At 33.1% G+C, this 12,060-nt stretch overlaps 1 protein-coding gene across 1 annotated transcript; it reads left to right on the top strand.

Moving 5' to 3' along the window:
• Positions 1-933: 933 nt before the first annotated feature.
• Positions 934-7,630, top strand: SLITRK6 (SLIT and NTRK like family member 6). The gene is made up of 2 exons (XM_010352889.2): positions 934-1,437; positions 3,884-7,630. The coding sequence occupies exon 2, from the start codon at positions 3,908-3,910 to the stop codon at positions 6,431-6,433; it is 2,526 nt and encodes an 841-aa protein (XP_010351191.1). The 5' UTR covers positions 934-1,437; positions 3,884-3,907; the 3' UTR covers positions 6,434-7,630.
• The last annotated feature ends 4,430 nt before the right edge of the window (positions 7,631-12,060 follow it).

Below are 12,060 nucleotides of genomic sequence, written 5' to 3'. Positions count from 1 at the left end.
TAGTATATGCACTTGGGATGTTAAAAAGTTCAGGCAGGTAGACAAGAAGAATAATTTTTTAAACCACAGGCTTTTTGAGGAATAAGGAATCTGACAATTAAGAGTAATAATAGTGATAATTCAGAAACTTTTAAGAGTTGAAGAAACATGCAACTTTTAAGATATAACCTATTAAGAATAAATTCTCTCTGAGCTAGCACTATAGAAATCAGGTTATTGTAATATCTATGTATTTTACTTGTTTCATTTTGTCTGTAAAGATACAATTTTATATTTTTGAAAGTGATAAACAGAACTTGATCAATGATAATTATTTTGTGTTTAAATATTTTTAAATATATTTTTATATAATTATGCTTTTCTTCAAAATAAATATATTAAAATAACTGGAAGAGGTTCATTTCTAAGTTTAATTATTGAATATTAGCTCTAGGGAAAGAAAATGAAGTAAAAACTTAGAGTCCCTAATATAAGGCTTTAAAAAAGTTAAATGGTGAATACAAAAATACAAATATTGCAGGGAAGCTGCTCGTGTTAACATTTTACAATCTAGTGAGTGCACAATTTCAACTATAAATACCAGATTTTTTTGTAAAAAAGAGGTGACTACTCTATAGGCAACATTCTTGTGTTTCCTGCACACATGTGTGCAAACACTACAGAACAGTGTTAGTTGAGAATTTAACATAATGTATTATTTAGCTGGCTATAATAACACAATGTACTATTAAGCATTTAAAACGATGTGTTATTATTTCCATCAAAATTCACTTGAACTGTATTTGGTATTGAAAGGGAGTGGAAAGACCATTTGCAGAAAGAGGAGGAGTTGAGCATTCCCAAGGTGGAGCTGTCTCGTGTGTTATGTGACACTGGCAGATTAAAACGCTCTGATGGGGAAGGGCTTACAGGCTGAGTCAAAAGCCAAGAAGTCTCTTTATGTACGCCTACCTCCCAGCCCTTGGCAATCTGACTAATAACAAACTGAGCTAACAAGAAATACTAGAAAAGGAGGAAGGAGAACATTGCTGCAGCTTGGATCTACAAACTAAGAAAGCAAGAGTGATCAATCCCAGCTCTGTTAAACATCTTGTTTACTTACTGCATTCAGCAGCTTGCAAATGGTTAACTATATGCAAAAAAGTCAGCATAGCTGGGAAGTATGCTGTGAATTTTAATTGAGGGAAAAAGGGACAATTGCTTCAGGATGCTCTAGTATGCACTCTGCTTGAAATGTTTTCAATGAATTGCTCAGTATTCTATCTTTGACCAGAGGTTTTAACTTTATGAACCTATGGGACTTGACAAAAAGTGATATTTGAGAAGAAAGTACGCAGTGGTTGGTGTTTTCTTTTTTAATAAAGGAACTGAATTACTTTGAACACCTCTTCCAGCTGTGCGTTACAGATAACGTCAGGAAGAGTCTCTGCTTTACAGGTAAGATGGATGTTTCCAGGCTTTTCTTATACTTATTTTTGCATTATAGTAAAGTGATTGAATTTGTAGTTTCGCCTCCTTTAAATAAACAACTTTGCACTAAAGGATACTCAATTTCATTCTTGCTTACTGGCACAACTAACACTGTAGCAGATGCCTGTATTCTCTGAGCAGCAGACATTTAGTCTAACAGCTGGCTGTAGAGAAGAACAAATATAATATTCCACTATTCCTTTTACAACATGCAGTTTGTTGTTAGAAACTAAATATGTATGCTTTCTGAAGGATCGCTTCCAAATGTGAATGTTGAATTGCAAATATAAGCAGAATATTGAATAATTCTTTGCACTTTGTATGCTACTTATATTATTGTCTGACTTGAAAATATGTATTCTCAGAAAATATGTCAATGAGTATCTTTTGACCTCTTTACCACTGTATCGGATATTGTCAGTAGAGAACCACTTTCCACATTTGTGTGCGTTTCTGAAGAGATTAGAAACTGTTTCCTAGCACATTTTGAAGAGCACAAAATTCATATAGGATTTAAAAAATAACAAGAGTTTATCACTGAAGAATTATTTGGTATTTTCTCTGATGCTATACCTGGTGAAATAAATCTTAGTATCTCTTGGTAATTTATGAATAAGTACTTTTAGTGTTTGTGGAAGCTAATCCACAAGTTGAAGACTCCAATTACATGCTGCTTGTTTATAACCTCAGCTCACAAAGCTGTTTAAAATCGAACTATTTCCCTAGAGAAAAATAAAGTCTTCTGACTTTCTCTTCACATGGAAACACAGTATGTTGTTTTGTTTCTTTAGTTGTCTTTTGCCTTTCAGGAACTTTGTACTGTATGTGTTTTCAATAAAACACTATGTTTTCAGGGAATGAAAGTTTACTTTCAGGATGGTTGATTGGGTTCTGGTATGTTTTACCTGATTGTGAATGTTAATTTGATTCAGTTACTGTTCACATTTCAAACAACAAAAATGAAAACTGATTACTGTTTTGAAAAGTTGAATAGTCATAAGATGTGGTATTTATATTTCAATTTAGTTTATATAAATTTAAAGTATAATATTTAAAGGAAGGAAATAAAATTAGATATCATTAGAGCTGTAAATGTTTACCTTGCATAACTGTCATTTAAAGGACAAAATCTTTTTAAGAATTGCTGTTTCAGACGCATTTGTTACATGTTTCAGGATTGGAATACATGATGTTATTCTGACCCATCCTTTTTTTCTTTTACCAAATTTGAAACACCATCAAAAAGTTTAATATGATACAGTTTGTTTCAGACTTCATTGTTCGTGACTTTAAGTCTTATAATCAAGGAGACCAGCTGCTTAATTATGTGATAACATTAGATGCCCTAAAGACTGTTTCAAAACCTCATTAGGAAGTCATTTGCTAGAAGTTTAGATGAAGCATTATTTATTCTTTTACAGCAGCCTGAAACGTGTGTTAAAGATTAATCATTTTTCTTTAGTTTTTACTATTTCAACCTCATCTATAACATAATTAAAAAGCAGTAAGAAATATGCTGCTTCTAGAAATTCAACATTAAATATAAGGATTTAAGTGAAATTTTAATGGTCACTCTTAAGTGTATATATCTGATACTATTACGCTTATACAAACTGCCCTAGATTGAATAATTAAAAGAGTTCTTATTGTACTATACTTTATTACCTGATCAAAGACATATTTTCCTCAAGGTTTTCAAAATAAACAATAAAATTAGTGTGTGTAAATATATATATATATACACACACACACACACACATATATATATTATATATGTAATTTTAAGCCAAAACCAAAGCAAGTGAAAACACAGACACAGTTATTAGATGTTATTGTGTGACACACAGTTCAACAATATAAAGAAAGACAATGCATGCTACATGCGGACATGTATACACACATACACACATGCACACATACACTCTTTTTATCATTTTTTACATTCCCTACAGTTCTCTATGCTTATGGCTAACAACTACATATTTGTCTTATACGATAATCCTCCAGCCTCAAATTTATGTTCCTTAAGGTTAAAAAAAAAAAGTTTTCAAATATGTAACTTTGCATCATAGTGAAGTGTCAATGCTCTAAGACGGCACCTCTCTCATCTGTTAAAACGCAGGTTATTCATCAGATGTGAACACAAATTATGATACAATATTTTAAATTCCCCTTGACCGAAATTTTATATTTTGACCACAATGCAAGTTAAAAGTCAGCCAGACTTGCCTGTCTGAGTATTAGGAAGAAAAAAAAAAAGAAAAAACGATGTAAATGCAGCAAGGTACCCATATTTTCATGGTAGTCAGTCATTTGCGTTTTGGAGACAGACCTATTATTTTGAAACTGTCAGCTTCATCTCCTCCGCAGTTCTGCCCACTAAAGTCCCTTGCTATTGCGTTTTATTTTACAGAATCGGATTTCGTCACATGACAACATGAAGCTGTGGATTCATCTCTTTTATTCATCTCTCCTTGCCTGTATATCTTTACAGTCCCAAACTCCAGTGTTCTCAGCCAGAAGCTCTTGTGATTCTCTTTGCAATTGTGAGGAAAAAGATGGCACAATGCTAATAAATTGTGAAGAAAAAGGTATCAAGACTGTATCTGAAATAAGTGTGCCACCATCACGACCTTTCCAACTAAGCTTATTAAATAATGGCTTGACAATGCTTCACACAAATGACTTTTCTGGGCTTACCAATGCTATTTCAATACACCTTGGATTTAACAATATTGCAGATATTGAGATAGGTGCATTTAATGGCCTTGGCCTCCTTAAGCAACTTCATATCAATCACAATTCTTTAGAAATTCTTAAAGAGGATACTTTCCATGGACTGGAAAACCTGGAATTCCTGCAAGCCGATAACAATTTTATCACAGTGATTGAACCAAGTGCCTTTAGCAAGCTCAACAGACTCAAAGTGTTAATTTTAAATGACAATGCTATCGAGAGTCTTCCTCCCAACATCTTCCGATTTGTCCCTTTAACCCATCTAGATCTTCGTGGAAATCAGTTACAAACATTGCCTTATGTTGGTTTTCTCGAACACATTGGCCGAATATTGGATCTTCAGTTGGAGGACAATAAATGGGCCTGCAATTGTGACTTACTGCAGTTAAAAACTTGGTTGGAGAATATGCCTCCGCAGTCTATAATTGGTGATGTTGTCTGCAATAGCCCTCCATTTTTTAAAGGAAGTATACTCAGCAGACTAAAGAAGGAATCTATTTGCCCTACTCCACCAGTGTATGAAGAACATGAGGATCCTTCAGGATCATTACATTTGGCAGCAACATCTTCAATAAATGATAGTCGCATGTCAACTAAGACCACATCCATTCTAAAACCACCCACCAAAGCACCACGTTTGATACCTTATATTACAAAGCCATCCACTCAACTTCCAGGACCTTACTGCCCTATTCCTTGTAACTGCAAAGTCCTATCCCCATCAGGACTTCTAATACATTGTCAGGAGCGCAACATTGAAAGCTTATCAGATCTGAGACCTCCTCCGCAAAATCCTAGAAAGCTCATTCTAGCGGGAAATATTATTCATAGTTTAATGAAGTCTGATCTAGTGGAATATTTCACTTTGGAAATGCTTCACTTGGGAAACAATCGTATTGAAGTTCTTGAAGAAGGATCATTTATGAACCTAACGAGATTACAAAAGCTCTATCTAAATGGTAACCATCTGACCAAATTAAGTAAAGGCATGTTCCTTGGCCTCCACAATCTTGAATACTTATATCTTGAATACAATGCCATTAAGGAAATACTGCCAGGAACATTTAATCCAATGCCTAAACTTAAAGTCCTCTACTTAAATAACAACCTCCTCCAAGTTTTGCCACCACATATTTTTTCAGGGGTTCCTCTAACTAAGGTAAATCTTAAAACAAACCAGTTTACCCATCTACCTGTAAGTAATATTTTGGATGATCTTGATTTACTAACCCAGATTGACCTTGAGGATAACCCCTGGGACTGCTCCTGTGACCTGGTTGGACTGCAACAATGGATACAAAAGTTAAGCAAGAACACAGTAACAGATGACATCCTCTGCACTTCTCCTGGGCATCTTGACAAAAAGGAATTAAAAGCCCTAAATAGTGAACTTCTTTGTCCAGGTTTAGTAAATAACCCATCCATGCCAACACAGACTGGTTACATTATTGTAACCACTCCTACAACAACAACGAATACGGCCGATACTATTTTACGATCTCTTACAGACGCTGTGCCACTGTCTGTTCTAATATTGGGACTTCTGATTGTGTTCATCACTATTGTATTCTGTGCTGCAGGGATAGTGGTTCTTGTTCTTCACCGCAGGAGAAGATACAAAAAGAAACAAGTAGATGAGCAAATGAGGGACAACAGTCCTGTGCATCTTCAGTACAGCATGTATGGCCATAAAACCACTCATCACACTACTGAAAGACCCTCTGCCTCTCTCTATGAACAGCACATGGTGAGCCCCATGGTTCATGTCTATAGAAGTCCCTCCTTTGGTCCAAAGCATTTGGAAGAGGAAGAAGAGAGGAATGAGAAAGAAGGAAGTGATGCAAAACATCTCCAAAGAAGTCTTTTGGAACGGGAAAATCATTCACCACTCACAGGGTCCAATATGAAATACAAAACCACAAACCAATCAACAGAATTTTTATCCTTCCAAGATGCCAGTTCATTGTATAGAAACATTTTAGAAAAAGAAAGGGAACTTCAGCAACTGGGAATCACCGAATACCTAAGGAAAAACATTGCTCAGCTCCAGCCTGATATGGAGGCACATTATCCAGGAGCCCACGAAGAATTGAAATTAATGGAAACATTAATGTACTCACGTCCAAGGAAGGTATTAGTGGAACAGACGAAAAATGAGTATTTTGAACTCAAAGCTAATTTACATGCTGAACCTGACTATTTAGAAGTCCTGGAGCAGCAAACATAGATGGAGAGTTTGAGGGCTTTCACAGAAATGCTGTGATTCTGTTTTAAGTCCATACCTTGTAAATAAGTGCCTTACATGAGTGTGTCATCAATCAGAACTTAAGCACAGTAGTAAACTATGGGGGAAAAAAAGGAAGAAAAATAAACTCAGGGATCATTGGGAGAAGCCATGGCATTATCTTCAGGCAATTTAGTCTGTCCCAAATAAAATAAATCCTTGCATGTAAATCATTCAAGGGTTATAGTAATATTTCTCCATATACTGAAAAGTGTCTCATAGGAGTCCTCTTGCACATCTAAAAAGGTTGAACATTTAAGTACCCCGAATTTTCTTGAATTGCTTTCCCTATAGATTAATTACAATTGGATTTCATCATTTAAAAACCATACCTGTATATGTAGTTATAATATGTAAGGAATACATTGTTTATAACCAGTATGTACTTCAAAAATGTATATTGTCAAACATACCTAACTTTCTTGCAATAAATGCAAAAGAAACTGGAACTTGACAATTATAAATTACAAACAGTGAAGAAAAAATATAAAGGTTGTAATTACATAGGTCATGGGTGGCTCAAAACTTTGAGCGTTTGAGCTTAAACAAATGCCACTCTCATGCATTCTAAGTTTAAAAAGTTAAAATGATTAATAGTTCAGGTGGAATAAATAAGCGTATTTTGGGGGGTTTTCTACACATTTTGTGTAGATAATTTTAATGTCAGTGCTGCTGTGAACTAAAGTATGTCATTTATGTTCAAAGTTTAATTCTTCTTCTAGGGATATTTTAAAAATGCTACTGAGATTCTGCTGTAAATATGACTAGAGAATCTGTTGGGTTTGCTTTATTTCATAGGCTTAATTCTTTGTAAATTTGAATGACCATGATAGAAATAATTTCTTGTGGCAAGTAATTCACAGTTGTAAAGTAAATAGGAAAATTATTTTATTTTTATTGATGTATATTGATAGATGCCATAAATCAGTAGCAAAAGGCACTTCTAAAGGTAAGTGGTTTAAGTTGCCTCAAGAGAGGGACAATGTAGCTTTATTTTACAAGAAGGTATAGTTAGATTTCTATGAAATATTTATTCTGTACAGTTTTATATATTTTTGGTTCACAAAAATAATTATTCTTGGGTGCCTTTCAAGAAAATTAAAAATACTACTCACTACAATAAAACTAAAATGAAAACTCTATTTTTTAAATGTGTGTTCTTAAATTAGCTTTACTTGTCATGCAATCCGTAAGGATTAACATACATACACACAAACATACAGACATATACACACTATGGGAGGTTTCTATTTGTTGTTTACACAAGAAGTATCTTGTTCATGGTATGAAACAGGCTATTTAATTTTTGGTATGATTAACAGGAAGCTAAATTTAATATATGTCTAGCAGTTTTCCCTTTCAAGAAAATCATTTTCTGATGCAATCCAAAAGGAAATGTTTTATTTCTATCCTTTCTAATTATAGAATCAATGAATCAATCATACCTGCACGCTTTCACAAGACATAGTGAAATTAATCAAGGTAATCTGGGAATGTTTTCTGAACACCACACAAACTCATGCACTGGGCTATGAAGCAACACATTTTCCATAAGGAAGTACTCCCTTCAATTTATTCAACAATATTTCAGTGATTCCTAAATGGTCTATTAAATATTTTGGCTTTTAATATCCAACTTTGTTCTAAAGGCAGAATATACATTATTTATTTTACTTTTAATGAGAAACCTTCTGGTTGATAAAAACAATATGGGCTGTGCTGCATGGTATGAAGACTAATTATGAGTAATGTAAAATCATATCATGAGCTTTTTTCTTTAAATTACTGTATATATTAATGGAAATCAATCAAGATTTATGTATTAAAAGGTTTACTGAAAACCAAAATTTCTTCATTAGCTTCCAAAGTTTGGAAGCACGAAGGTGGAAATTCTTTAAGTAACAATTTCTAAGAGAAAATGTGTGTGCATATGAAATGCTTGATATGTATCTACTAAAAAATATTCAGCATGGTAAATAGTAAAATCTCCAAAATATTATTTTAAAAATTACATTCTCAAGAGAAGAACAAATAAAGACCAGAATTCATGTTATTGCACTTCTTTTACTCAATTGAGTATCTGCCAATATTTTCTAATTCTAATCAGGTACATAGAGGTATTAGGAAGACTTAAGATATTTCCATGCCTGGAGGACCCTTGGAATGGATCCATGAATGCAGACAGAGACATGCCCTCAAAAACATTCTTTTCTTAGGGATGGGGAAATATTTCTTTACTCTTTATTTGTTGTTAATTGCCTAAAGTAATAATGTTCACTCTTTAACTTATAATGAAGAGGAACAAAGTTGTTTAAGAAGCCATGTAAGTATATCCCCAAAACCAAAGTACAATCCTTATTCTGGATATAACTTAAAACTGACATCGAAATTACAATTGTTTCCAAAAGCAAGAGATGTTAACGGTTTAAATGTTTCATTCACAACCCGTTGTGGAATTTGTTTTCCTACTGGTTGTTGAGAGTTGAGAAAGATAATAATGGTCTCTAATTCTTTGTGATCTGTGAGACTTTCTCAGAAACTTGATTATTTGACCTGAATTTCCAGTTTCTTCTCCTTCCCACTAAAGAACAACTTTTATTATACTCCTTGTCTGATTGTTTACTTAAGCAACCAATTTGGTCTCTTTCAGCAGCTAATTGACAGATTCAGAATTTCAATTCCTCTTTCAGTATCCTCAGCGTTATTCACCTGAACCTGGCCATTAAAAAAAAAAAAATAGACTTTTATTTATCTTGGCTTTGTTTCTTGATTTAAACAGAAGTTACACTTTGGCCATTGCACATCAATGCAATTTATGACTCATGTCCAAAAAATGACATTTTGTTATATAGTGGTAGTAGTGTACAATCATGCTGGATAAATCTTTTTAATTTAAGTCAATTTATTTGATATTGGTTGTATTAATACTTATTTAACAAATCATTTTTTACTAAATTACATGAAATTACTTACTGTATATTTATAAAAGTGTTTTTCCAATATCTTTCATTTATCTCTATCAATGGGATGGAAATTTTCCTCTCTATAAGAAAGAATTATATCAGTGATGTTACCCTCTTTGAAAGAATCTCTTATATTATGGAGGAGAGAAAGCTCTTCCTTGCTGCTATAATATTAAATAAACTGCAGCACCATCTAAGCTGCCTTAAGCTGCCTGAATGCCTTTGCTCAATTAATTAAAAAGGCTTAATCCTTGATTCAGGATTAAGGAATGTGACACAAGCATCCTTTGTCATTAAATTGACACTTTTAAAAATAATGGTTTATTCTCTCCTTTATGCCCTTCCATATAAGTATATGTATGTACAAACACACACACACACACACACACACACACATACAAACACAGGTGAGAGAGACAGAGAGAGACCTAATGAAGGTGTAGGTCATCTCAATATATCTGTAATTTATTTTGCATTTTTCATTATTTTATGATAGCTAATAGGTATGTAATCAACAGCACTTTTTAAGAAGAGGAATACCACCAATTTGAATAATTGTTTTGCCATAAACTGTTTATTTTTTAATAAAAATAAACACAAATATCCAAAGACAGATCACCAAAGTTCCCCATATATGAGTTTCTGCAAGATTATTTTAGGAGATTGTTTTCTACATAAAAAGAAAATCGCCCATGTGTATACAAATGATAACTATTTGGGAAGGGAAGGCCGAATCTCCTGACAGTTAAGAAATTGTTTTACAGTGAATTTGAGGATTCTTCTCTATTTCTTTTCCCTGTAGAGCACTTCTATGAAGAAGTTGGGGTATCATAAAAGGACAAGCTTTTATTGTAAAATAAGACACAATTAAAAGACTTTCTCAGGAGGAGTGGTCTTATATCTGGCAGCCACATGAAGAATGATCTCATTGATACTTATATTATTTAACAATCAATTTTTTTTGGAAGCAACATTATCTGTCTTACAACTAGCTTTTGTAAAAGGCAAATTTTATTTATTATATTTGCATTCATTCTTATGTATAGGTAACATAAAGAAGATTGCCAGATGTAAAATCCTCTTCTAGCTGTTTTGAAAGCGAAATCAAACAGACAAATACTCTTCTGTTAGTAAATATCTTTCAGCAGATTAGTGAATGAAGAAAGGAAACAATGCAAAACAACAAATTACACACACAGGTTCATGTATTTCCAATTTAAATTATTTAAAATTGTACACTTTCTAAAGAGAGTACTTTTGTTTTAGAATTTTGAAACATGAACAGCATGAAGACCTGACCTTCCACAAGTAATTATTTGCCTCTTCACATCTCTTAAGTTCTACCAGTGAGAAAATGGATTTTATAAGGAGTAAGGCATTTTGAATTGCTTGTCTTGTAGAAAATCTCTGGGCATTGACATGGCATTTCATTGTATTTGGTTTTATAGAAGTCTTGAAGAGACACTACACACAAAAATAATCATTCTTGCCAAAATGAACTTGATTTATTTTCAACTCACATTGTTATCAGTGATGAAATCACCATTACTGAATGTATGTTAAGTGTATTTTCATCCATTTCCTTGGTGTTGTAAGTAATCAAAAGACTTATAAGCCCCTGTTATTGTCTTTGCATAATAACTACTGCCATATATTAATACAGCGATACATAGTAGAAGAAAGTTAACACTAGGGTTCAAAGGAGTTCTGATCCTCAAAAATCAGATCAGTTTAAATGCTACATATGGCTTCATCCATGAAGCGTTCCATGGACACACTTGGGGCCTGGTCTTAGCATTCTGAAGTACTTTGGATTAATGAATATATATTTGAAGCAAACAATGCACTGTGATACAGCAAACACAATTCCTAGATATAAACACATCATAAACTTTATCTTCTCTAACTTTCTCATTTAGAAAATGAAGGAGTTAAGGGGTTTGCCTAGCACTATATAAGTAGTAAGAGTAACAAGGCCAGAATTGAAACCCTGTTTGATTGCTGCTGTTAATTTATATTGTTTGGTTTTATTCTCAGGGCAGTTGTCCTCATCAGACTCTTGTTATAAACATACATATTTACAGGCCATGTGAAATCACAGAATATGTATGTTTTGCCATTGTGCATACGTTGCTTCTATGTTTAGGTAGGACACTGAATTTTAACATCTTATTGAAAAAAATGAAGATATTTCACTAACTTTAGTCATGGAGTACCTAATTCTAGATTATTCACAATGATATATTAGCAGATTTTAGCTACAGCTTTAAAAATGCTGACTGATTTATCAGACTGAACAACATGTACATCTGGCAACCAGAAACTCATTGTGTGCTTTCTTTTTTCTAATTCTGAAAAATTAATTACTATTTATCAATACCCACTTTTAGGAATTTATGTTTTATTTCATAGAATAAAATATTGACAAAGTAATTAAAATACAGACAGTTCTTATGATAATGCATTGATTTAAAACTTTTACAAACAATATATGATTCAAGTGTTATTAGAACTATCATATACACAAAGATCATGGTGACAGACATTTTCATGTTTTAATGTTTTAAGATCTCTGACTGCAGTAACCTTTGTTTTCATGGTACAGTT

Source organism: Rhinopithecus roxellana, chromosome 18, assembly GCF_007565055.1.
Source record: "Rhinopithecus roxellana isolate Shanxi Qingling chromosome 18, ASM756505v1, whole genome shotgun sequence".
Lineage (NCBI taxonomy): Eukaryota > Metazoa > Chordata > Mammalia > Primates > Cercopithecidae > Rhinopithecus > Rhinopithecus roxellana.
Note: the sequence above shows the minus strand (reverse complement) of the source record. Positions and strands in the feature narration are given on the sequence as shown.